We start from the raw sequence: 24,722 nt of genomic DNA on the forward strand, positions 1-24,722 counted from the left end.
TTTTTTGTCAAATAAGGGATTTCCTCTATAGCACTATTTAAGTTAGGCATCATGTAGGTCCAATTACAATTACTCATGTGCCATATATTTTAAGATAGTACAGTCAAGTGTACTTGGTGTTTTTTTAATTTGCTTATTAATATTTTCTTAACTTCTTCTGTTTTTAGACTGTATAGTAATGGGTTTATCATTGGAGGTAGCAGGCTATACAGCAAAATAATAACAATTTGCAAATTAGCATTAAATGTAATACCTACATTCGCAGCCAAGTAATTAAAACACCTGGGTAAGAAGAAGAGAGCAATTATAATGAGTTGAGAACTACATGTGGAAAATGTTTTTAACCGGCCATGTGTACTAGATATTTGTAGGACAGCAAAAATTATGAAGGAATAGGAAAACACAATTATGGCAAGAGAGCCTAGCAATATGACCATGGCAAAAACAAAAGCTGGAAAACTATATGGAGCCCTGTCAGTGCATGCAAGTCTGGTAATTGATACGTGATCACAATAACAGTGAATAATGGTATTGGTGCCACAATATGGAAGTGGGAAGGCTCGAACAACCATCATTATACTGATAGGATGAGAGAATACCCAGATTACTATGGACAGAATTAGTGTATTTCTATTTGACATAATAGCATGATACCCAAATGGGTAGCAAACGGCTATATATCGATCTATGGCCATTATGGCTAGTGTGTATGAACTGACCGCACCAAAATAATGTACTAAATACATCTGAAAAAAACAAGCTGAAAAAGAAATAGTCCCATCTTGGAATAAATATCTAGCAATGATCTTTGGTAAGGTGCTTGTACTGAACAACACATCAGACAATACAAGATTTATATAAATAAAATACATTGGTTTATGGAGACATTTGTTAGTTGCAAACATAAAGAGAAACATTCCATTTGCTATCAAGATAAAGATATAAACTAAACACAAAACTGCAGATACAAGGAAATAGTACGTTGAATGAAGTCCAGGAAAACCAACAATAAAAAAGTCCTTCACAAATGTCCCATTTCCATCTGGCATCTTTATTTATGAGTCTGAAACAGAAAACACAGAAAAAATATACTATGTAATATATATTGTGCATACTGTATGAAATATGAAATTACAATAAATGAAGGTAGTCAAGAAGCTTTGTAAAAGTTGTGTCAAGTTTAAGTTGCATTAAAATAGAAAAATGTTATCAAATAATATATGAATATGAAAATACTTCTATTTACATGTGTATGATTGTATATACAGATGAAAATGAAAATGTACATAAGATGCCCCAGCAAGTAGTAGAGAATGAACTAGCAAGTATGTAACCAGCAAAAAAAAAGATAGATAGATAGATAGATAGACTTTATTGATCCTGTAAGGAGAAATCTTTGCGTTACACTAGCAGTAGGTTACACAAACAATTGTAGAGGGAAGTGGAAAATAAAAGGTAGAATGTAAATAAAGTACCTAAATTAAATTAATACAATATTGCTGATGATGCCACATAGAAAAAAAAAAACAGAGTGGGATTTGGCACTTTGAAAAAAGAAAAAAGTAAGTAAAAAAAAAGTTTAAATATTACGTTTTTACATAGATTTTTATATCACCCATTGCTAGTGCTATAAATTACATATATTGTATGTTTATTCCCTACCTTTCCAGGGTGTTGCTTACAGTCATTGCACATCAGAAAATTTGCCTTTGTTCATGTCAATTTATTTATATAACACATGGTGTACAAGTCACATGACTAGGTTTTTTATTTATGTAAATTAGATCATGAATAAAGCACATAATAACTGCATTATAGTTCATCCAGATGTACAAAATTCTAGAATTTAAAAACATTTTATGACTAAGTTATGAGTTCACATAAAATGTGTTGTAATAATAATAATATTAATAATAATGACTAAAATATCACATTTAAAAAAGTATTCACATCGTCTGTTTTGACACTTGCAATTGAGCTTGAGTGCAACTTGACTTAAGTCCATCTGTGCATAAATTCATTAGGCATTATTAGGAAAGGTAACACACCTGTCTATGTAAGGTGTCACTGCAAATGGTATATATCTGTATGAAAATAAAGCCATGAGTTTGAGAGAATTATCTGTAGACCTGTAAGATAGAATCATGTCAAGACACAGACCTGAAAAAGGATACAGTAAACTTTCAGTCAAAAATTGTGGCCGCAGCATCATGCTGTGGGGATGTTATTCTACACACACACCGACACACACACACACGCACACACACGTTTATCCATATCGGTGCGTAGAGGCGGATCCAGACGCAGGTGCAGGAACGAGGCGTTGACTGGTTAAGGATGAGTGAGAGCGTGCAGAGCAGAGAAATCTGCCGGCGCTGAAATCGTGCCGCGAGCGTGACGCTGGGTCGAAGTCAGGGAGAGAGCGCGTTGAAGGGTGAATCAGAAATCCGTCGGCGTGGTGTTTGTGCTGGAACGTGAAGATAAGCTGTAGTCGTGGAAGCACGCGTTGGGTCGTGAGCCGTGAAGTCCGTCAGCGTGGTGTCTGTGCCGAGACGTGAAGATAAGCCGTAGTCAAGAGAGCGCGCGTTGGGTCGTGAGCCGTGTAATCCGTCAGCGTAGCAATCAAATAGAATAGAAAGGCGAGGAGAGGAAAAAACGCGAATCGGAAACAAACTTGGCAATGTTAGGGCTATCAAAGTAAACGCGAGAAAACTGGTACGAGAGACACAATAATCTGGCAAAGATCCAGTGCGCTGCACTTCCTTATAAGCACGGAGAAATCAGCGCTGAATGAGAAACCGGTGTGCAGGCGGAGCGGAGCGGGGGCGTAAAAGTGACATGACAGCGGACAAGTGACAACTTAATGGACAACTGATGACGCGTCGCAGCTGGGATACGTGGAAAGTGGGGTGAATCCGTCGCATGGACGAGGGAAGAGGAAGTCGGACAGTGCATGGGTTGATTATCCTGGTTATCGTAAAAGGACCGACGAAACGGGGGAAGAATTTGCGTGAGAGAGTCTTCAAGGGGATGTCCTTTGTGGCGAGCATGACTCGGTCTCCCACACGGTACTTGGGGGCTTTGATGCAGTGACGGTCCGCCTGCTTCTTGTAAGAGGAGATGGCACGTAGTAAGGGTTATCTAGCGCGTAGCCACGTTTGCCTGCAGCGGCGGACAAAGTGTTGGGCTGACGGGGGCTTCACCTCTATTTCTTGGACTGAGAGAGTTGTGGGCATATTCGACCCAAGGGAGAAACTTGCTCCAGGTGGTAGAGTTCCGGGTCGTCATGCAGCGGAGAGAGACCTCTAACGCTTGGTTCATACGCTCAGTCTGTCCATTGGACTGGGGATGGAAACCTGACGATAGGCTGGGAGTGGCTCCGACGAGCCTGCAGAACGCACCCCAAAACCGCGAGGTGAACTGAGGACCCCGGTCTGACACAATGTCTGTGGGGAAATACATGGAGGACGCGTAGATCTGCGGTCTCCTTGGCAGATGGCAACTTCGGAAGGGGCACGAGGTGCACCGATTTGAAGGAGCGGTCCACGATGGTCATGATACAGTTGTGCCCGTCGGAAGAGGGTAGGCGGGTGACATAATCCACCACAATGTGGGACCAAGGGCGTCGGGGAGTCGGTAGAGGTCTGAGAAGGCCAGCAATCGGCCGGTTGTCCTTCTTACAACGAGCGCAGATGTCACAGGCTTCCACGAATCTGGGCACGTCCCTCCTCAACGTGGACCACCAGAATCATTGCTGGACGATGAAGAGAGTTCGAGCAGTGCCTGGGTGACAAGATAGCTTGGATCCTTGGGCCCACTCCAGAACTTGTGAGCGCAGGCGAGGGTGAACGAAGAGACGGTTGGGTGGGACATGACTAGGTCCGGGCTCCTAGGTCAGGGCCTGCCGAACCTTGCTCTCTATGTCCAGTTCCATGGCGGCGACGAGGCAATGGGACGGGAGGATAGTATCTTCCGACGTGGGTTCCTGGGAGGATGAAAACTGGCGTGAGAGGGCGTCTTGGCTGTGTGTAGATACTCCAGGTTTTTATGGTCGGTCCACACTAGAAATGGGAGCTCAGTCTCCTCTAGCCAGTGTCTCCACTCCTCCAGGGCTAGCTTGATGGCCAAGAGTTCTCGGTCTCCCACGTCATAGTTTTTCTCAGCTGGGGTTAGCCGATGGGAGTGGAATGCGCATGGGTGCATCTTGTTGTCTTGGGTGGACCTTTGGGAGAGGATCCCACCAACCCCGGTATTGAAGGCGTCAACCTCCACCACAAACTGAAGAGATGGGTCAGGGATAGTGAGGATGGGGGCAGAGGTGAATCTTTGCTTAAGCCTAGCAAAGGCTTGATCAGCTTCCTTATCCCAGCGGAACCGGGTCTTTGTGGAGGTTAGCGAGGTCAGGGGAGCGGCGATGGTGCTGAACCCTTGTATAAAGCGGCGGTAGAAGTTGGCAAACCCCAGGAACCGTAGAAGGTCTCGCCATGAGGATGGTGTGGGCCAGCTAGTGACAGCCTGGACCTTGGCTGGTGGAGGATGTGTGGAACTCACACTTCTCCGCTTAATAAGAGATTGGAAGACGGCGGGAGCGTTAGTGAGGCCGAAGGGGATTACCAGATATTCAGCAGTTCGAAGGCGGTCGCCATAAGTGGAAGTGGACAGCGGTAAGAGTACAGTCGGCCTTTGGGCGGAGAGGTGCCGGGGAGAAGGTCGATGGGGCAGTCGTACGGGCGATGAGGAGAAAGCGATATGGCTCGGGTCTTGCTGAAGACCTGCTGGAGGTCATGATAATGAGCGGGGACGTTGGCGATATCTGGGGTGTACTCGGCATTGGCGGTGGTAGAGAGTGTAGGGAGTGCAGAGTGAAGACATGACATGGCGCAAGAGGGGCTTCAACCCGTGATCACATGTTTGATCCAGTCAATCAGGAGACCATGAAGAGCTAGCCATAGAAGACCGAGGACTAAGGCGGCGTGGGACTTGTTAATAACGAAGAGGGCAATCTCCTCAGAGTGGTTCCCAGATGATCTTAGGGTAAGTGGAAGGGTTCTGTGAGTGATGGCTAGAAGGGGGCTTCCATCTAGAGCTTGGACGGACAGGGGATGATTCAGCGGCGTGCAGGGGACCCGTAACGCGTTGGTCGTCGCAGAGCTGATCAGATTTCGATCAGAGCCTCTAGGGCTCCCAGTCTGACTAGAGGGCGCCTCCTTTTAACGGACAGTCCCTCAGCATGTGACCTGAGCCCCCGCAGTAGAAGCAGGCTCTTTCTAGGCGGCGGCGACGTCTCTCTATATCGGAGATGTGGGTTCTGCCCAGCTGCATAGGCTCCTCCTGATTAATCTGCGTGTGAGGAGAGGAGGGACAGGGCGCCCTGGGGGGCGAAGGTCTTCTGGTGGGTGGTGACCTCCGGGTTGGCTGCCTTAAGCGAAGGCGCGAGTCAATCCTCCCAGCGAGATCCATGAGCTCGTGGAGGTCAGAAGGAAGTTCACGAGAAACTAACTCATCCTTGAGTGCCTCCGATAAACCTTTCAGGAAGACGTCGGCGAGTGCTCTGGCGTTCCATCCGCTTGAGGCAGCTAAGGTCCGAAACTCGATGGCATAGTCATAAGCGGAACACGACCCCTGGCGGAGGCGTAGTAGCTTGGTGCCTGCCTCTCTGCCGACGTGAGATCAGTCAAAAACCCTTTTCATCTCTTCAGAAAAGTCAGTAAAAGTGTCACAGCATGGGTCATGTGCGTCCCAGAGGGCGGTGCTCCACTCCCGGGCCCTACCTGTGAGAAGAGTGGGGGCGCTGGACGCTGGATCTCTCTGAAGAGAAGGTGGAGGACTGTAGTTCAAAAATCAGAGAACATTGTGACAGGAAGGACCTGCATGTACCTGGCTCTCCGCCGTAAGTGGGGAGGGGCTGGCAGGCGTGGCTCTCGTGGAGGGTCCGTGGACCGTGCTACAGGCATCTGAAGACGTTGCATTTGGGCGGTGACGTCAGCAAGCGTCTGTCTGGTAGTGATCAGTTCCTCCTGATGTTTTCCAAGGAGAGCGCCTTGATTCTCCAGCGCCTGCCTCATCCTGTCTAATCCTGCTGGATCCAAAGTATGGCCAGATTATTCTGTCAGGAGCTGGTCACGGAAAGACGTGATGTCTGACATGACAGCGTGGGAAAACAAGGGCGCGTGATGAGGAGCTTGACAGCGTGGGAACGGAAATGTCAACTGACAGGAGCGGTCTTAGATCAGCGCGGAGCGCTGAGAGCATGACATTTTGCTTATGTAGTGTGTTATCGAGTAAGCAAAAGAAATCAACTGTATATTTTTAATACTCAATTTGGTTACTAGGCAGTTAGACACACACAAAGACAATTGCAGTTTATGTAATGCAATATTTTACTAATTCTATGTTCAATTACTGGCTTTTGCCATTAGGAAGTGCTGCTACCTAATTAAAAAAAAAGTCCTTTTTTGACATTGTGTCAGATGCACTGAGATCTCGCTCTGACACCTATAACATGGGACTTGCGTCAAGTAACATAGACCCGTACAAGGCTGCATCATACAACGTTTAGAAAGCGGAGGAGAAGCAACGGGAAAAACAGCTCGAACAGAGTGACTCTAGAAGCAGGTAGCAGGGATTAAGGACATTTTTTTGTTTGTTTTTTATCAGAACCAGCATTAACCTTTCAGCAATTTAAGCTACAGTAGCTATTTTACCAGGCCATTCTTAGCTTGCTACATAAATCAGTAAGTCTTGGCATAAATTGATGACAATTCACCAGTTTTCCTTACTTGGACCACTTTTGGTAGGTCCTGGCCACTGCAGACCAGGACCATCCCACAAGGGCTGCAATTTTGGAGTTGCTCTGACCCAGTCATAAAGGAATCATAATTTCACTCTTATTAACTGCTCCCAATCTGGATTCAAAGTGGCACATTCTACAGAGACTGCCCTTCTGTCAGTCACTGAGAAGCTCCATGCTGCTAAATCTGCTAAACTGTCATCTGTCCTCATCCTCCTGGACCTGTCATCTGCATTTGACACGGTGAACCACAAGATTCTATTATCTATTCTTGCAAGCCTTGGAATTTGTGGAACAGCGTGGCAATGGTTTGCTTCTTACCTAGAAGATAGGTCATATGAGGTAACATGGAGGGGATTTACATCTGCCCCACGTAAACTCTCTACTGGTGTCCCGCAGGGCTCAGTACTTGGTCCTCTTCTGTTCTCCCTTTATACCCGGTCTCTTGGTAAGGTCATATCATCGCATGGATTTTCATACCATTGTTATGCAGATGACACCCAACTTACTCTTTCCTTTCCTCCCTCTGACACTCAGGTTTCCACCCGGATTTCAGCATGTCTGGCAAACATCTCAACCTGGATGGCTGCTCATTAGCTGAAACTCAATTAAAGTAAAACAGAACTGTTGTTTATCCTTTGTGACTCATCCCCATGTCAAGACCTTGTGATATCCCTGGACAACAACCAAATCACTCCTTCAACCACTGCCCGCAATCTTGGGGTTACCGTGGACAATCATCTGTCATTTTCCCCACACATCGCTAACCTTACTCGCTCTTGTAGATTTCTTTTTTACAATATCAGAAGAATTTGCCCATTTCTTTCTTCACAGGCTGCTCAGGTGCTAGTTCAGTCCCTTGTTATTTTAAGACTGGACTACTGCAACTCACTCCTGGCAGGCCTGCCTCTGTCCACGATTCGTCCTCTGCAACTGATCCAGAATGCAGCAGCACGTCTCGTTTTTAACCTTCCCAAGTTGTCTCACACCACACCACTCCTGCGCTCCCTGCACTGGCTTTCTGTAGCTGCCCGCATTAAATTCTAAACGCTGATGCTTGCCTACAAAGCTAAAAATGGCCCAGCACCCACTTACCTCTCTGCTCTAATCACACCACGCACTGCACCACGTTCCCTCCGATCCTCCAGCACTGCTCGCCTCATTCCACCATCTCTCAGGGATCAAGGGCGGCATTCATACAGGCTCTTTTCTGTTCTGGCACCTAGGTGGTGGAATGAACTTCCTCTAGATGTCCGTACGGCTGAGACTTTGACTATCTTTAAACGACGACTCAAGACACATCTGTTTCTCCAGTACTTGAATTAAAAAAAAAAAAAACCTCTTCCCAGTTGTGTTGGACTAATGGCACTTAGTTATTAACCTGGTTAACCCAGTGTAAGTATGTATCCAATGATGTAAACTTTAAAGCACTTTTTGTAAGTCGCCCTGGATAAGAGCGTCTGCCAAATGCCTAAATGTAAATGTATTAAAGCATGTACAGTAAATTTAAGGTACAAAATTTCACTTACTGCATAAATAACAAACTTGCTAGATAATGCCACTATTTAAGCAACTTGTAAGTGCAAAGTAAACAAATGGAAATATTAGTTAAAAAAAATAGAAAACATTTATTTGTTTAACCTGCTCGGTTAGTGACTACTGATCTTATTTAATTCTGTGTAAACACTGGTGCAAATTTGTGTATACCAAATCAACTATGATCATTCTGCATTGTAAAATAGAAAAATTAAGGAAGACTGAATTCTTTATTTATGTGAAATTATGGTAATATATATTTACTATGGTAATATATATTTTACCACCTTCCAGAACTGCACTTCTATGTCTAAACTTTACAGCACCTCTTGTGTGCAAAAATGTGTAGTATGTATAAATTAAATTAAGAACTGTTGATAACACATTCTCCACTATTTTTGTTAACTATTCTAATCTTTTTAATATTCTATACAAACACTGCAAATTGTTTGCCCATTTCTTAGCCCTATTTACATATTTGTATTTAATTGTTGTCTGTTAAATTAACAATAGCTGAGGTGACAAAGACAAAAAAACTAGATTGGATTTTGCCAATAAATTAGTATTTTGTTGATAATCTTAATGCTGTGTGTGTGTGTGTGTGTGTGTGTGTGTGTGTGTGTGTGTGTGATTATTATTTTGTCAAGATTTTAAGTGATTTCCCTTATTACTCCCCATAGGTTAGCTCTCGTCATATTAAATTAAATGTATTCCTGATACTATGTTGGTTTCTTTTTTACAATACTAGAATAAACTTGATATGAGGTCTAAAAAAGTATTTTAACATCCTTATGAACAGTGTAAAAACAAAGGACCAAAAATTAAGCTACTAATTTTGTCAGTAAACTAATCTTTTGTCACATTAAAGTAAAAACCTCTCTTTGTCCATCCTTACAGGTTTATATAATACAATTTCAGTCTCTGATTTTAGTTCCTACTGCTACCAATAGTACCACTACCACTACTACTACTACTAATAATAATAATAATAGGTAAAAAAAAAAAAAAGAAAGAAGAAGAACATCAGCACTATTATTTGCAAAAGAAAGTTTTATTCTGAACTTTCAAACTTAGTTTGCCAACACTTGACAGCAGGTGCTGCAATCCCTAGAAACTTGGTTTATGCTTACATGCTTCTAGGTAATGTTAAACAGGGGATTTGTTTAAAGGAAAAATTAAAGACAGTTTAACATAAACAAAAAGAGTTAACTAATTATCCCCTTTCCCTATAGTCTTCATTAGGCATGTTTACTAGTCATTATCCTTGGTTGCCCTTGAGAGGACCAGTACACAAACAGTGCTACTGCTAACTCTTAGGAGAAAGCAAAAACAAAGCACACCATCTAAAAGGAAAAGAAAAACACCATTAACAAACTAAATCAGGAGTACAGTAACTAGCTTAGAATTGGCTGATATAGGTCTGCTTAACACATATCTTAGATGCTTTATCAAGTTTTAATAATAATATTTATTCTAATAATAATGTTTTTTCTCCATGGTGATCATGTAAATGTAGTGATTTATCCACACAACTTATAAAAGTGAAATAGAGTGACTTTGATGGGTGTCATTAGATATGCTAATTCTAACTACCCAGTATTATATTAGCTCAATGATTATATCCTGCATTGTATGTGATAAAGACAGATAGATCAAGTCCTTAGTGCCTGTGCAGACCAGCTACCACCTGTGTTCATATTTAACCTCTCTTTATCTCAGTCGGTGATTCCCACATGCTTTAAGGAGTCCATTATTTTTTCTGTCCTGAAGAAATCCTATCCTGCTTCCCACAACAAATATCACCCTGTAGTCCTCACCTTAGTAGTGATGAAGTGCTTTGAACGGCTGGTCAGAGACTTCATCATTTTTTCACTACCTAACACACTGGACCCATTAAAGTTTTCAGCTCTACAGAAGATGTCATCTTCCATCTCCTCCATAAATCACTCACTCACCTGGACATTTGGAAGGAAAATTATGTTAAAATGCTCTTTGACTACAGCTCAGACATTCATGGACACTTATGGACACCTGCACATACTATATTATAAATTATATACCATAATTCCCTCCACACTCGCCACCAAGCTGGAGCACCTGGGATCTCCAATTTTCTAACTGGCAGACCACAGGCAGTAAGGATGGACGGACCTGGTTAAATATAATCTCAAAGCTGGCATAATACCTAAGTTGCCTGTACTTCTACTCCTATGTCATGACTGGCTCAGCTTAAATCCGGAACTGGAGAACTGCGCCCAGAAAAAGCTTAACGCCTGCTGGACGCAATGGAGAAAAGCAGCAGCGACACAGCCGTCGTGGTTGGTGTAACCAGTGATCCTGAAACTGAAGGTGAGGCTAATGACCCCTTTAACCCATATGTCTTGCTATCTCAGCAGGTAAAAAAAATTGCCCAGCTACAATGCAAGGATCTGAGGCTAAAGAACTGCTGGGAACAAGCGGTAACAATAGAGGGTCAAGCTGAAGCAGACCTGCAGCCGGGGCCAGACTCAGATTTCGTTACTATACGAAGAGGTACTGACAATGATCTCTTGGCGGTATCACAAGCCAAAATACATACTTTTTGGCCATGTTTTTGGTGCATTCTACGCCATTTGGAGACCACCCTGGGATAAACAATATGAAAATCAAAGACCGTTTCCACTGGTTGGTGCTCAACACAAAGGTACACTTTTGCCAGTGTTGTCCTGTCTGTCAAAAAACAGTGCCTGTTAAGCCTGCTCCTGCCCCGCTGATTCCACTGCCCATCATCAGCATGCCTTTCTAGAGGATAGGAATGGACCTGTTTGGGCCACTGCCCAAATTGGCGAAAGGACATGAATATGCTCTGTGCCATGTGCTACTCAGTGGTTCTTCCCCTAAAAACATAGCAAGATAGATGATGCATCTCTTTAACAGCCTGAAAGACTCCCGAAGGAAATCCTGTTCATTTACAGTATGTGCAAATTAATGTGTGATGTCTGCTGTTGCAGATTAAGCAGGTCTGCACTTCTGTGTACCATTCTCAAACGGATGGCTTGGTAGAATATTTTAACCAGTCATTAAAGCAGATGCTCCGGAGAGTAATGGGGGGAAAGCGGCTGCAACTAGGACCAGATGATCGTACATGTTGTATTTGCGGTCCACCGGCTTTACACTGTTTAAGCTGCTCTTCGGCCACCACGTGGTCTGCTCGACTTTGCAAAGAAAGTCTGGGAGGGCGTCATCTCCATTTTAGTCAGTAATTGAATATATCTAAGAACTCCAAGCTAATATTTACTTCCTATAGTTCAACAGTATATGGAAAAGCATTAGGAAAGCAGAAGTGCACTTATGACTGGCTGGTTCAACTGTGCGAGTTCCAGGTGGGCAACCGTGTACTGATGCTCCTCCCCAGTGCCACATGTAAATTCCTGGCCTGCTGTTGCAATTTATTTAAAAGTCAGACCTATTGTTGAGATTTTGACAGACCCGTTACTTCATGTTGAAAAGGGGATGCCATGAGGGGGCCAAGCTGTAAAGCTAAATCTAAAATATAAACATACAGTAATATTGGTTGTTTTAAGCCATTGCCTCACAGTTGGAAATGTATTGTTTAACTTGCATGTCTTTCCTATTTTTCCTCCAGACAAAAATGTTCATTAAGGAAATTTAGACAATATTTTCAGACCTGGGGACATTTCTCCAAATTCTTACTTTTTATGGTGGTTTTGTAACAGTGGCTTCTTCTTAGCTGAGCACCCTTTCAGGTTACGTCAATATTGATTTCCCTTTACTGTGGACATAGATATAGTACGTTTGTACCGGTTACTTCCAGTGTTTTCACAAGGTTCTTTTCTGTTGTTCTGGGATTGGGTTGTACTTTTTGGTCCAGAGAACCAATGTCTTTCATAAGTGGTATGATGGCTGTAAAGTCCCATGGTGTTTACACATGCATAGTATTGTTGGCACAGAATTTTTTGTTGTAAAAATTACTTTTGTCATGCATAAAGTAGGTGTCCTTATCAACTTGGCAAACCTATAGTTTTTTTAACACAAAATCTGTGGAGTGGCTAAAGAAATTAGTTTTAATGCGTTTTATGTAAACTTTTCAGTTTAACATTAAATGTTATAATTTATTTTACAAATTCAAGAGTTTATGTATTTGCCGATAAATAGTTTCCTTTGTGTGCGGTGAGTGTCACAGGATACTGGGATAGACTGATGAGTCATCCTAATTTTAAATCCCTAATAATAAATTAAATTTAGTAGATCATCGTATGTATTTCTATTAGTCGCATATCGTCTTATTGTTGATGGCTGGGTTTGTCAGTGTGTGCATTTCGATTTAATCCTTAGGGGTTAAAACCACATTATAGAAAATGCTAATCACTTTTTTTCTCTTTGCAAGTGTTTTTGTAAATGAAATTTTATATTGTAGCAACCCAGAAAAAAATATGTACCTAAACGGTAGATAGTTTTCTTCCCAAAAAGTTTATTGCCAAATGAATGTTTATTATTAAATTAATGTAAAAAGAAAAAAAAAGTATGTCAGATTCTTGTCTTTACACTTTGAAGACCCACCCCTGCGCTTAGTGCTCCATCCACATGCAAAATCTATGTAAACGAGTCTATTCATAGAAACACACACATACACACAGCACAAACACTAACGGAAACACTTATCTGTCGGGATTTATTTTTACCATTTTAAAGTGCAGGTTAATTCGATTTTTTTTATATAATATTTTGTATTAATGAATTATATGTATTTATTTTTTGGGCTGTGGAAGGAATAATCTGAGTTTTCATTTTCTTATGGGGAAATTTGTTTTATGAGTGTTTTAATATACGAACGCGCTTACATACTGAATTATGCCCGCAATCCAAGGTTCCACTGTAAATAGAATAAATCCATTCTTTGTCACTACTAACTATATTTACCTTTTCATGTATTTTGTTTACATCACAAAATATAAAACAAAATAATAAAAAGCCTTAATTATATAAAAATTCATTTTCATTTCTATTTTACATGTATTGTTCGTGCACCTTTCTTAGACTCGCTGTCATGAAAAAATAGAGGGGAGGAAGATTGTGTTTGGAAGGAGTGTCCTCTTCCATAATAACACTGGGTAATTCTCCTTCAGTGTTTTTTTTTCTCTTTTTTGTTTCTTGGCCTTTGGTTTGTATGTGGCAGCTGTTTTCACTACAAATCTATTCAGGGTTTTTTTTTTTTCTGTGCTGCACACTTGTGCATTTGCGCTGCACAAAAAAGACATAAAATAGCTCATAAGGTGTAGCACTCTGTTCGCCACAGTTTTGTTCAGATGATGCTTCTCAGCAATGGCTTAGACGTCACTCCACTTTGCACCAAATTATTTTATCATGTGCGTGATTCATGACCGTGGACCGAGCAAAACTGATTCTGCGTGACGAACTCGTGCCTTTGTTCAGCTGATAACGGCACGGAATTGCAGTTTCTGGGTCATGTTCTGAGGAGGAGGTTCCACTGCATATCTATTATAGCTTAAAGCAGCTACTTTTAAACAAATCAAGATAAATAAAAAATAAATATTCTCTTTATGTATGAATCGAAGGAAAAGCACACTTCTGTGACAATTCAATATTTAATAATGGCCTGCGACAGGACATGCGCACATGCTATTCACAGGGAGAACAGTCTGGGTAATCTACATACAAGGCATTGCCCCCAACACGCACACAAATACAAACACAGATTTAGTGAGTTTTCTGCACGTTTAGAAGACGTCACATGCTGTACAGGTTTCTGAAGCTCTACAGAATGTTCTAGACAGTGGTAGGAGTTTAGCTTCTCCTTAGAACAACACTGAGACTTCGACAAAGAATAGAAGAGGAGAATCGAGCAAGCTATTACCATGGGTAAATTTTTAAGTCTTATATAATCCTTATTCTGTTTAAATAAACCTGATATTATTTCTTTTTTTTTTTTTTTCATTTTGGCCAGCTTATATGAAATATTGTCTTTCAGTGTCACTTACAGTAGTTAATCAATTGGAATGGTTATTACCGTCGCGCTCACCGCCGTGTAAAAACGTCAGCGGCCAAAATAAATCAGTTGCATTTCAAAGTCATTCGTAAAATGGCCGCCAGGTGGCGCAAAGTGACATTTTCGCTCGTTGCAGTAAATACAATAGTGGCTGTTATATAACGTATCTCTGTATCGGTTTATTGTTATTTAAGTTCTGGATTATTTTAGGTACTTTAAACACATTGTTGGGTTGCTCATGTTGGCTCATATGAGATGTAGTTTACAAATGAACACCTGGTTGGGTTATTTTGACCTAACAACTGGTTTATTCATTATTCTTTCCTTTCTCCAAATATCAGCCTGCAGAATGTTTGAAATATTACTGTTTATTGTGTCACAGGTGTAGTTTTAAGAGTTGTATAGGCAGGAATGCGTGTGTATACAGCTCAAAACCTCCATCAGTTATTAAAGATAGCGTCTATTTAGAAAACATGCCCCAGTGATTTCGGAGCTTCAGGAAATCTCCCGGCGCTCTGCGCATAACACCAGGCCAACTCATGTCGGAAAGAATTTATAAACGGTTTCTAAATGTGCGCTATTGTTTTTTACTTATAATATTTGTTGATTTAATTTAAATGAGGTTTGGGCTCAGGACTTCGATTCGGCATCGTGATTCTCCTCTTTAATTTACTCCATAGTTTTAATCAGCGCTCAGGAGCATGCATGGAGTTTTCCAGAGCGCACCGGCAGAAGTAGACTAATGATTATAAACGCGTCGGGAAAACAGCAAGCAGACTGACTCTGACCATTTAAAAAAAAGTTTGCGTTCATTTTCTGACGCGTTTAAGTTCACCAAAAACAATACAGAACAGCGCAACTTACAACACTTACAAAATCACAACACTTACAAAATCACAACGTTTTTTCGTTATTGTGAGTGCGCTTAAATAAAAGTTAAGTCTTATAAAGGCATGTAGTCTTATATAGTTTTATTATATAGTTTTTGCACATTAATCTGACAACAGTTTTTTCAGCCTGTCAGGCGTGCGCCCAAATCAATATAACTCCTTGCTCACTAGTTAGGCGGCCTCCCCTTCAAATTCAAATTCAAATTTTATTTGTCACATACACAAACATACACAGTACGAAATGTAGTGAAATGCATTATACGACTGCTATTGACCCTAAAAGAAAAGTAAAGTTTACAAATAAGAAATAAATATTAATAAAAGAATATGATAGAAATTAAATTAAAAAATTAAATTAAACTAGGAAAAAATAGAACTAAAAATAAAAATAGAAATGTGCTAGAAAAAAATGGAACTAAAAATAAAAATAGAAATATGATATGCATAAAAATAGAAATATACTGTACATAGAAATATGATGTGCATAAAAATAGAAATATACTGTACAAATTGAAATATACTGTACTGGTGTGCAAATATGCATAGAACAAAGTGTCTTTGTGCAGAGGTTATTAAAGTGTCTTTGTGCAATGGTCCAGGATGTAAACGTAAACATGTAGTGTAGTTGTGAAGGTAGGTGTGCAAAGTTATTAAAGTGTCTTTGTACAATGGTCCAGGATGTAGATGTACAAAATGTAGTGTAGATATGAAGGAAGGTGAGCGTGTAATTGTCCATAGTGTTCATGGATGTAAAAAGATTGATAGATTTGATCAATTATGAAAAGATTGTGTTAGTTCGTGGTTGTGGTTGAGAGACCTTATTGCCTGTGGGAAGAAGCTCCTCCTTAGTCTCTCTGTGTTGGCCTTCAAGGAGCGGAATCGCTTCCCAGACCGCAACAGAGTAAACAGTCCGTATTGGGGTGGCTGAGGTCCTTCATGATCTCCCTGGCCTTGGTCAAGCACCGCTTGCTGTAGATCGAGTGCAGGTGAGGGAGCTCGATGCGGATGATGCGCTCAGCTGATCGCACCACCCTCTGTAGAGCTCGTCTGTCCTGCATGGTGCTGTTCCCGAACCAGGAAATTCCTGAGCACCTTGGAGGGCAGTCTAAAGTCTCTTAAGCGTCTGAGGTGGTAGAGACGCTGCCGGGCCTTTTTTACCACGGTGTTGATGTGACAAGACCATGCCAGGTCCTGCGTGATGTGAACACCGAGGTATCTGAAGCTGTCCACTCTCTCCACTGGGCTCCTGTTGATGACGGGGGTCTGGTAGTTCCTCACCTGCTTTGTACTGAAGTCCACTATCAGCTCCTTTGTCTTACTGACGTTCAGGAGAAGATTGTTTCTCTGGCACCAGTTCTCCAGATTTCCAACCTCCTCCAGGTAGGCCGTCTCATCGTTGTTCGTGATCAGGCCCACCACAAGGCAAGGCAAGGCAAGTTTATTTGTATAGCACATTTCATACACAATGGTAATTCAAAGTGCTTTACATAGAAGAAGAAAAACATGAAAATGAAATAAAAGATAATAGCAATAAGACATTTTAACAAAAACTTTTAAATTTCATTTAAAATAAAAATAAATGCAGTTTGCAACAAAACTTTAAACTAATTAAAATTTAATTAAAATAAAAATAAAAGACTAATAAAAACATAATTTCAAATAAAAAATAAAACAGTTTAAGAAATTAGATAAACATAAGATAGTACAGTCAGTTCGGACGTAGCACAGTGCTCATTGAATAAATGCACAGCTGAACAGATGAGTTTTGAGTCTAGATTTAAATGTGACTAATGTTTTAGCACATCTGATCTCTTCTGGAAGCTGGTTCCAACTGCGGGCAGCATAATGGCTAAAGGCGGACTCCCCTTGTTTTGTGTGAACCCTTGGTATTTTTAACTGACCCGAACCTAACGATCTGAGTGGTCTGTTAGGATTATATTCAGTAAGCATATCTGTAATGTATTTAGGTCCTAGGCCATTAAGTGATTTATAAACAAGTAAAAGTACTTTAAAATCTATCCTGAATGTTACAGGAAGCCAGTGTAAGGACCTGAGGACTGGTGTGATGTGATCAGATTTTCTGGTTCTAGTCAGAATCCTGGCAGCAACATTCTGGATGAGCTGCAGCTGTCTAATGGTCTTCTTGGGAAGGCCGGTGAGGAGACCATTACAATAATCCACCCTGCTGGTGATAAAGGCATGGACTAGTTTTTCCAAGTCTTGATTTGAGACAAAACATCTAATTCTTGCAATGTTTTTGAGATGATAGTATGCTGATTTAGTTACGGCTTTGACATGACTACTGAAACTAAGGTCTGTCTCCAGAATCACCCCAAGATTCTTGACTTGATTTTTAGTTATCTGACCCCTAGAGTGAAGGTATGCATTCACCTTCAGAGCTTCATCTTTGTTTCCAAATGCAATGACTTCAGTTTTCTCCTTGTTTAATTGAAGGAAATTCTGGCACATCCAACTGTTAATTTCATCAATGCATTTGCAGAGGGAGTCTATGGGGCTAAAATCATTTGGAGATAAGGCTAGGTAAAGCTGGGTATCATCAGCATAGCTGTGATAGGCAATTTGGTTCTTTCTCATTATCTGACTTAGAGGGAGCATATATAGGCTAAACAGGAGCGGTGCAAGAATTGAGCCTTGTGGGACTCCGCATGTCATGGACGTCCACTTGGACTTGTGCTCTCCTATACTTACATAATAACCTCTCCCTTCTAAGTATGACCTGAACCATTTGAGTACCATGCCAGAAAGCCCGACCCAGTTTTCCAGTCTTTCTATTAGTATGTTATGATCAACAGTGTCAAACGCAGCGCTAAGATCTAGCAGTACCAACACTGATATTTTGCCGGAATCAGAATTTAAACGAATATCATTTATTATCTTTAGGAGCGCTGTCTCTGTACTGTGATGCGCTCGGAAACCAGATTGAAAACTGTCTAGGTATTCATTTGAGTTTAAATGGTTGTTCACCTGATGAAAGACAACCTTTTCAATAATCTTACCTATAAAAGGAAGATTTGATATTGGTCTGTAGTTATTTAATACGGAGTTATCAAGATTATTCTTTTTTAAAAGTGGCTTAACAACTGCGGTTTTCAGAGAGTTTGGAAAAGTCCCAGAGAGAAGTGAAGTGTTCACCACTTCTAATAAATCTGTTTCCAAACAGTTTAACACACTTTTGAGAAAAAATGTAGGAAGTGTGTCAAGGTCGCAGGTTGACGATTTGAGGTGCTGCACTGTTTCTTTCAAGATTTTGCTATCAATTGCTTGAAAGACAGACATAGTAACTGTTTTGTGAGGTTGTGTTTGAGTTTTTCTGATCTCTGCACAACTTGATGTGTTAATAGCCCTCCTAATATTACTGATTTTCTCAGAGAAAAAGAAAGCAAACTCATTGCATTTGCTGTCAGAGAGCATTTCAATAGGAATCTGACTTGGTGGGTTTGTCAGTCTCTCAACAGTAGCAAAAAGAGTGCGTGTGTTGTTTATGTTGCTGTTTATAATGTTTGAAAAATAGGTCTGTCTAGCTTTGGCTAGTTCCACACTGAAAACACGAAGGCTGTCTTTATAGATGCTATAGTGGATTTCAAGTTTTGTCTTCCGCCACATCCGCTCAGCTTTTCGACATTGTCTTTTCATATTCTGAACTGCTGTTGATTTTCTCCATGGTGATTTCTGTCTGCCCGCCTTTCGGACCTTTTCTGGAGCAATATCGTCAATAACATTCCTAACTTTTGAGTTAAAGGAATCAAGGAGAAGATCAACAGAGTCTGCAGAAATGCTTGGTGTTAAAGATATAGCCTTCATAAATAGTGCACTTGTGTTCTCATTAATGCATCTTTTTCTGATAGATACAGATCTAGATTCGGTGGTAACAGAGATCAATATATCAAAGAAAATACAGAAATGATCAGATAGTGCTACGTCCTTTATAATAATGGATAAGATATTTAGACCCTTACTGATGAGTAAGTCTAGAGTGTGTCCACGATTATGTGTGGGCCCATGCACATGCTGAATCAGATCAAAAGTGTTTAAAACACTTATCATTTCTTTTGTAATATTGATTTCTACATTATCAATGTGAAAATTAAAGTCCCCTGCTATGGCAAAACAGTCAAACTCTGAGGAAATCATTGATAGCAGTTCTGTAAACTCTTCAATAAAGTCTGGAGAATATTTTGGAGGTCTGTAAATAATGATAAACAGAATGCGTGGGGCACCTTTCAGCAATATACCTAGATATTCAAAAGATAAATACTGACCAAATGACATTTGCTTGCATTGATAGACATCTTTAAATAGAGCAGCTACACCTCCGCCTCTCCTAGCAGTTCTGCAGACACTCATGAAAGTAAAGTTAGGAGGCGCTGTTTCATTTAGGACTGTTGCACTGCAGCTATCATCTAACCAAGTTTCATTAAAAAACATAAAATCCAATTTGTTCGTGGTGATCAAATCATTGATTAGAAATGATTTATTTTTTAGCGAGCGAATATTTAAAAGTGCTAACTTGATGGCATTACTTTTTGTCCTCACAGTAATCTTAGTTTGATGTATAACAGGTCGGAGATTAGATGGGTCAGCTGTACGGCTTAAGAAGGCCTTGGGCTTTCTATCACGTGATAGAACAGAGATAGGGAAAGCTACAGGCACACTGGGTTCCCGCTTGTTCTGTAAACATTTGTAAATGTTTCTGCTATCGTAGCGGGGACCCGACACACATCACTGAGAGTTGCTATCTGTTTGTTTTATTTCACCTAGACCAGATGGAGGAGGGGGGTTCGAGCCTTGGCGCTGTGGCAGCGGTCGAAGAGCTCTCACAGGAGGAGGAGGACGAGCTGGGCCTATAGGCCTTGGTGGTTGTGGAGCCCGCTGTTTTTTAGTTGGCATCTGGGGGCTTGCAGCAAAAGAGTGGGAGAGTTTGGTCCCAGTGTACACCAGTTCCTCCATTTTCTGTGAGAAGCTTAGAAGTGGAGAAGCTGGAGAGAGGGATATTGTGTCTGGTGAGATGGGCTCTGGTTCTGGTGTTTCCTGTGGCTGTAGAATATTGTCTTGAATTTCCTGGCTGTTTTCCAGAAGGTTATCTTGCAGCTGTTGTGGTATGTCACAGTCTGTCCGTGATGAGCTCTGTGGGCAGGACTGAGCCGGGATGTCCATGAGCAGTGGTTGTTTTGGCTGCGTGGTGTTATCAATGTCCTTGTGGGATTCTTTAACCCCATGATGACTCGATAACTGTCTGTGGTCACTCATACTTCGCCCAGGCGTACATGTGCCTTTCTCTGCTGAAGGATGATGGAGGGAGAAATAGATATTTTCCTTTAGCACCCTTGCACCGAGTTTGTTTGGGTGGAGACCATCCAGTTTAAACAGTTGTCTATGGCCCCAGAAAAGATTAAAGTTGTCGATGAAATTGACTCCTTTTGAATTGCAGGTTTTTTGAAGCCATGTGTTCAGCCCAAGTAACCGTGAGAACATGTTAGTTCCCCTTGCTGGGAGTGGTCCACTGATGAATGACTGAACTTTAAGTCTTTGAAGTGTTTCAAAGAGTTCACTGAAATCCTTCTTTAGGAGTTCCGACTGCTCTTTCCGAATATCATTTTTCCCCACGTAGATAATGATTCTGTTTGCAGTCTTGTGCTCCGTCAGAATGTTCCGAAGTTCCCTGTTCACATCAGAGACGGTTGCTTGAGGAAAGCAGCATGATGTTGTTGTTCTGCTGCTAATGTTTCTGATAGTTGAGTCCCCGATTATCAGAGTCTTAACCTCGGTTTTGCTCTGAGCTGAATGCCGCTGTCTGCTCGACTTTGAGCGCCTGTTGGTAGCGACATTAGTTGCTGGCTGATCCAATTCATACTCAGTCACATTTTCCTCATCCACATTCATTAACACTTTAAATCTGTTTTCAAGATGAATAGGGGGTGGCAAAACACCAGTGTTTGCAATTATTTTTATAGCCATATCTGGGGAAGAGGATGCTACTGCAGCAATGTTAGATACTCGTGACAATCTGATGTCTCGAGTGCCTTTGGGTCTCGCTCCCTGTTTGTGCCACCGATGAATCTGTCGGTCAGCTTCGACATGTTCCTTTACACTTGGTATAAACTGTTGAGACCTGCTAGATTTACGAGACTCACCAGCCGTATGCTGAGGTGGTCCATGATGACGATCTGCTGATTGTTCTGCCTGTTTTGGAAGTCCAGCAAGTAACTTTGTTTCAAGAACTGCAATCCTTTGTAAAAGTGTTTGGCAGGTCATGCAGCAGGTAGATTCCACAAAAGGCATTTTCTTTCTCGTCTGTTTGAAGTAGGCAGCTGTGTTTTCTCGTCTCTGGAATGTAAGCTGCTGGCAGTGGGAGGAAGAAGTCCCCTTTTCATCCAATCACAAAAAGTTTTTAATTTTAGTTTTTGTGCCAAAAATGTTTTATTTAAGCACTGTGCTGATCTGCTGAGGTAGAAATCAAAGAAAAGTACAGATATAGGGAGCAAAGCAATCAAAGCGCAGAGCAGTAAGCAGGAACGTCCGAACGGTAGCAAAGCCGGAAGCGAAAAAAAAAAAAAAAAAAAAAAAACAACAGTGTCGTCAGCAAACTTGATGATGCTGGTGGAGCTGGTAGTGGCCACGCAGTCGTGGGTGTACAAAGAGTACAGCAGGGGGCTCAGAACACAACCCTGGGGGGCTCCAGTACTGAGAGTGATGGAGGCTGAGACATGTCCGCCCATCCTTACTGCCTGTGGTCTGCCAGTCAGAAAATTGGAGATCCACTGACACATTGATGAGCTGAGTCCCAGGTGCTCCAGCTTGGTGGTAAGTGTGGAGGGAATTATGGTATTAAATGCAGAACTGTAGTCGATGAAGAGCATTTTCACATAATTCCCCCTCCGAGAGTCCAGGTGAGTGAGAGATGTATGGAGGAGATGAGAGATTGCATCGTCCGTGGAACGGTTTGGACGATAAGCGAACTGTAGTGGGTCGAGTGTGTCTGGTAGTGAAGAAATGATGAAGTCTCTGACCAGGCGTTCAAAGCACTTCATCACTACTGAGGTGAGGGCTACAGGGCGATAGTCATTGAGGGAAGCAGGATGAGGTTTCTTTGGGACAGGAACAATGATGGATTCTTTGAAGCATGTGGGGATCACCGACTGAGATAAAGAGATGTTGAATATCTCAGTGAACACAGGTGCTAGCTGGTCTGCGCAGGCTCTGAGAATGCGGCCTGAGATGCTGTCTGGTCCTGCTGCTTTCCTGGTGTTCACTCTCTTGAAGGCTCTCCTCACGTCATGCTTGGTGATGATGAACGCGCTTCCGGTGCTGGCAGTGACTTCCTGTCTGCAGCCGTTAGCGCCGCTAGCATTAGCATCGCTAGCGTCTTTAGCTGCAGCCTCGAAGTGAGCATAGAAAGTGTTCAGCTCGTCTGCCAGAGACACGTCTGCGTTTATCATACCGGATGTTGGTGCTTTATAATCCGTTATTGTCCTTAATCCCTGCCACAGGCTCCTAGAGTCACTCTGTTGGAGTTGTGACTCTAGTTTCCTCCCGTAGCGCTGCTTCACCTCTTTCACCGCCTTCCGGACACTGTATGACGCAGCCTTGTATGGTTCCATGTCCCTCAGCGGTGCGAGATTTCAGAGCGTCGCGGATGGTTTTATCCACCCACGGCTTCTGGTTGGGAAACGTTTTAATAGTCTTTTTTTCTACGGTATCGTCCGCTAGTTTCCCGATGAATCCCACAACCGCTTCCGTAAACACGCTGACGTCATCGTCGGAGCTGTTTCTGAACATGTCCCAGTCTGCGTCATCGAGTGCGTCCTGTAACGCGGCCACCGATTGGTCCGTCCAGCGCGCGACCTCCCTCTGAACCGGAACTTCCTGTTTCAGCCTTTGTTTGTATTTTGGCATGAGGAAGATGGCGGCGTGGTCGGATTTACCAAACGGTGGACAAGATTGTGCCTTGTAGCCGTCCTTAACCGTTGTGTAGCAGTGGTCCAGTGTCCCTTCGCCCCTGGTGGGGCAGGTTATGTTCTGATAAAAGTTCGGCACTGCGCGTTTGAGGTTGGCACTATTAAAGTCCCCCGCCACAATAAGCGCAGCGTCCCGGTGTTGTGTTTGTTGTTGTGTGAGTGCCTCATGCAGCTCGCATAAGGCAGTGTCCGTGTCCGCTTGTGGTGGAATATAAACGGCGCTGATTATGACCGATGTAAAAAGGACGACACATGATGGACAGTAGTTCCAGGTTTGGTGTGCAGGAGCGTGTGAGAGGAACAACGCTCGCGCTGTTGCACCAGCTGCTGTTCACCATTAAACACACGCCGCCTCCCCTTGACTTCCCCGAGTCCCGCGTCCTGTCCATGCGGTGAACCGAGAAGAACTCGGCCGGCTGGATGGCGTGGTCCGGCACCGCTGGGTTCAGCCATGTCTCGGTGAAGCAGAGGAGATTGCAGTCCCGAATGTCTCTCTGGAACTTTATCCTGGCCCTGAGGTCATCGAGCTTGTTTTCCAGTGACTGGACGTTGGCGAGCAGGATGCTAGACAGAGGTGTGCGGTGTGCACGGGCTCTCAGCCTGTTCCTGATGCCGGCTCGTTTCCCTCGGGGCCGCCGCTTCGTGTCGCGTCCTTTGTTGTCCCTCAGGATCTCATCTGAAAGAGGGCTGTGAGGAGTTCGTCCTGACACCTTTCTTGGGAGTCTTTCCCTTTCCTGAGGCACACCCTTTCGGCAAAGGTGAGCACGGTTTTGTGGGTAAGGGGAAGACAGGCACAGATGGGCAGCTCACAAAAAGATTAGTGGGATTCAAATTAAAATAGATTTTCTTAGTAATTTGTTGGTTAGATGCTGATGTTGCTATTTCAGCATGATATGGAGGAGGGAGAACGGGCGGCTTGAATTTAGTTTCGGTTGTGACCTTTGAAATCTTTTTCTTCTGTATTTTAGTTTCTTTTACATCTAAATATTTATTCCAAATAGCTTTCATTTCTACCCATTTTATAAATATGAATTAACCCGCGACAGAAAGAACCAATATCTTCAACAAACAACACACAATACAACAAAAAGAACAACAAAAGAGCTCAACAAAGACAATAACAATGAGCAGGCAACAGAATACAGCTTCCACATTATGCTTCAGTTCAAGGAACTGTTCAGAAGCGAGTGCGCGCTAAACAGGCGTAAAAGCCCCTAGACAATCCTCCCCCGTACTGTATATGACCCAGATACCAAAAACCAGTGAGCGTGCTTGCTCTATCCTTATAGAGAAAAATAAAAAAGCAGCACTCACCTGATTAGAGGTATCCCAGACAAAGCCCCCAAATTGTAGGGATTTCTTGAATTTTGGTAGACCTCCTTTTGTCTACTCAGTGCTCAGCTCAGCCTGTATTCTGTCTGTCCCGCCTGGATCCAGGGAACCCCTCAATGATACACACAAGTCAGTGCTCAGTGAGACGTTCAAAGTTTATTGTGGGAGACAGTATATACTGTATACGCACA

At 42.4% G+C, this 24,722-nt stretch overlaps 1 protein-coding gene across 1 annotated transcript; it reads right to left on the reverse strand.

Moving 5' to 3' along the window:
- Positions 1–53: 53 nt before the first annotated feature.
- Positions 54–24,569, reverse strand: LOC128533624 (olfactory receptor 2AT4-like). Its single transcript, XM_053507911.1, has 2 exons — positions 24,514–24,569; positions 54–1,063 (listed from the first exon to the last, which is right to left on the reverse strand). Exon 2 carries the CDS (start codon positions 1,047–1,049, stop codon positions 90–92), a length of 960 nt encoding a protein of 319 aa, XP_053363886.1. The 5' UTR covers positions 1,050–1,063; positions 24,514–24,569; the 3' UTR covers positions 54–89.
- Between the last annotated feature and the right edge of the window lie 153 nt (positions 24,570–24,722).

Source organism: Clarias gariepinus, chromosome 11 (genome assembly GCF_024256425.1).
Source record: "Clarias gariepinus isolate MV-2021 ecotype Netherlands chromosome 11, CGAR_prim_01v2, whole genome shotgun sequence".
NCBI lineage: Eukaryota > Metazoa > Chordata > Actinopteri > Siluriformes > Clariidae > Clarias > Clarias gariepinus.

Coding starts and splice junctions, on each gene's coding strand:
- LOC128533624 (XM_053507911.1), bottom strand. CDS start 1,049: ATGCCAGATGGAAATGGGACATTTGTGAAGGACTTTTTTATTGTTGGT.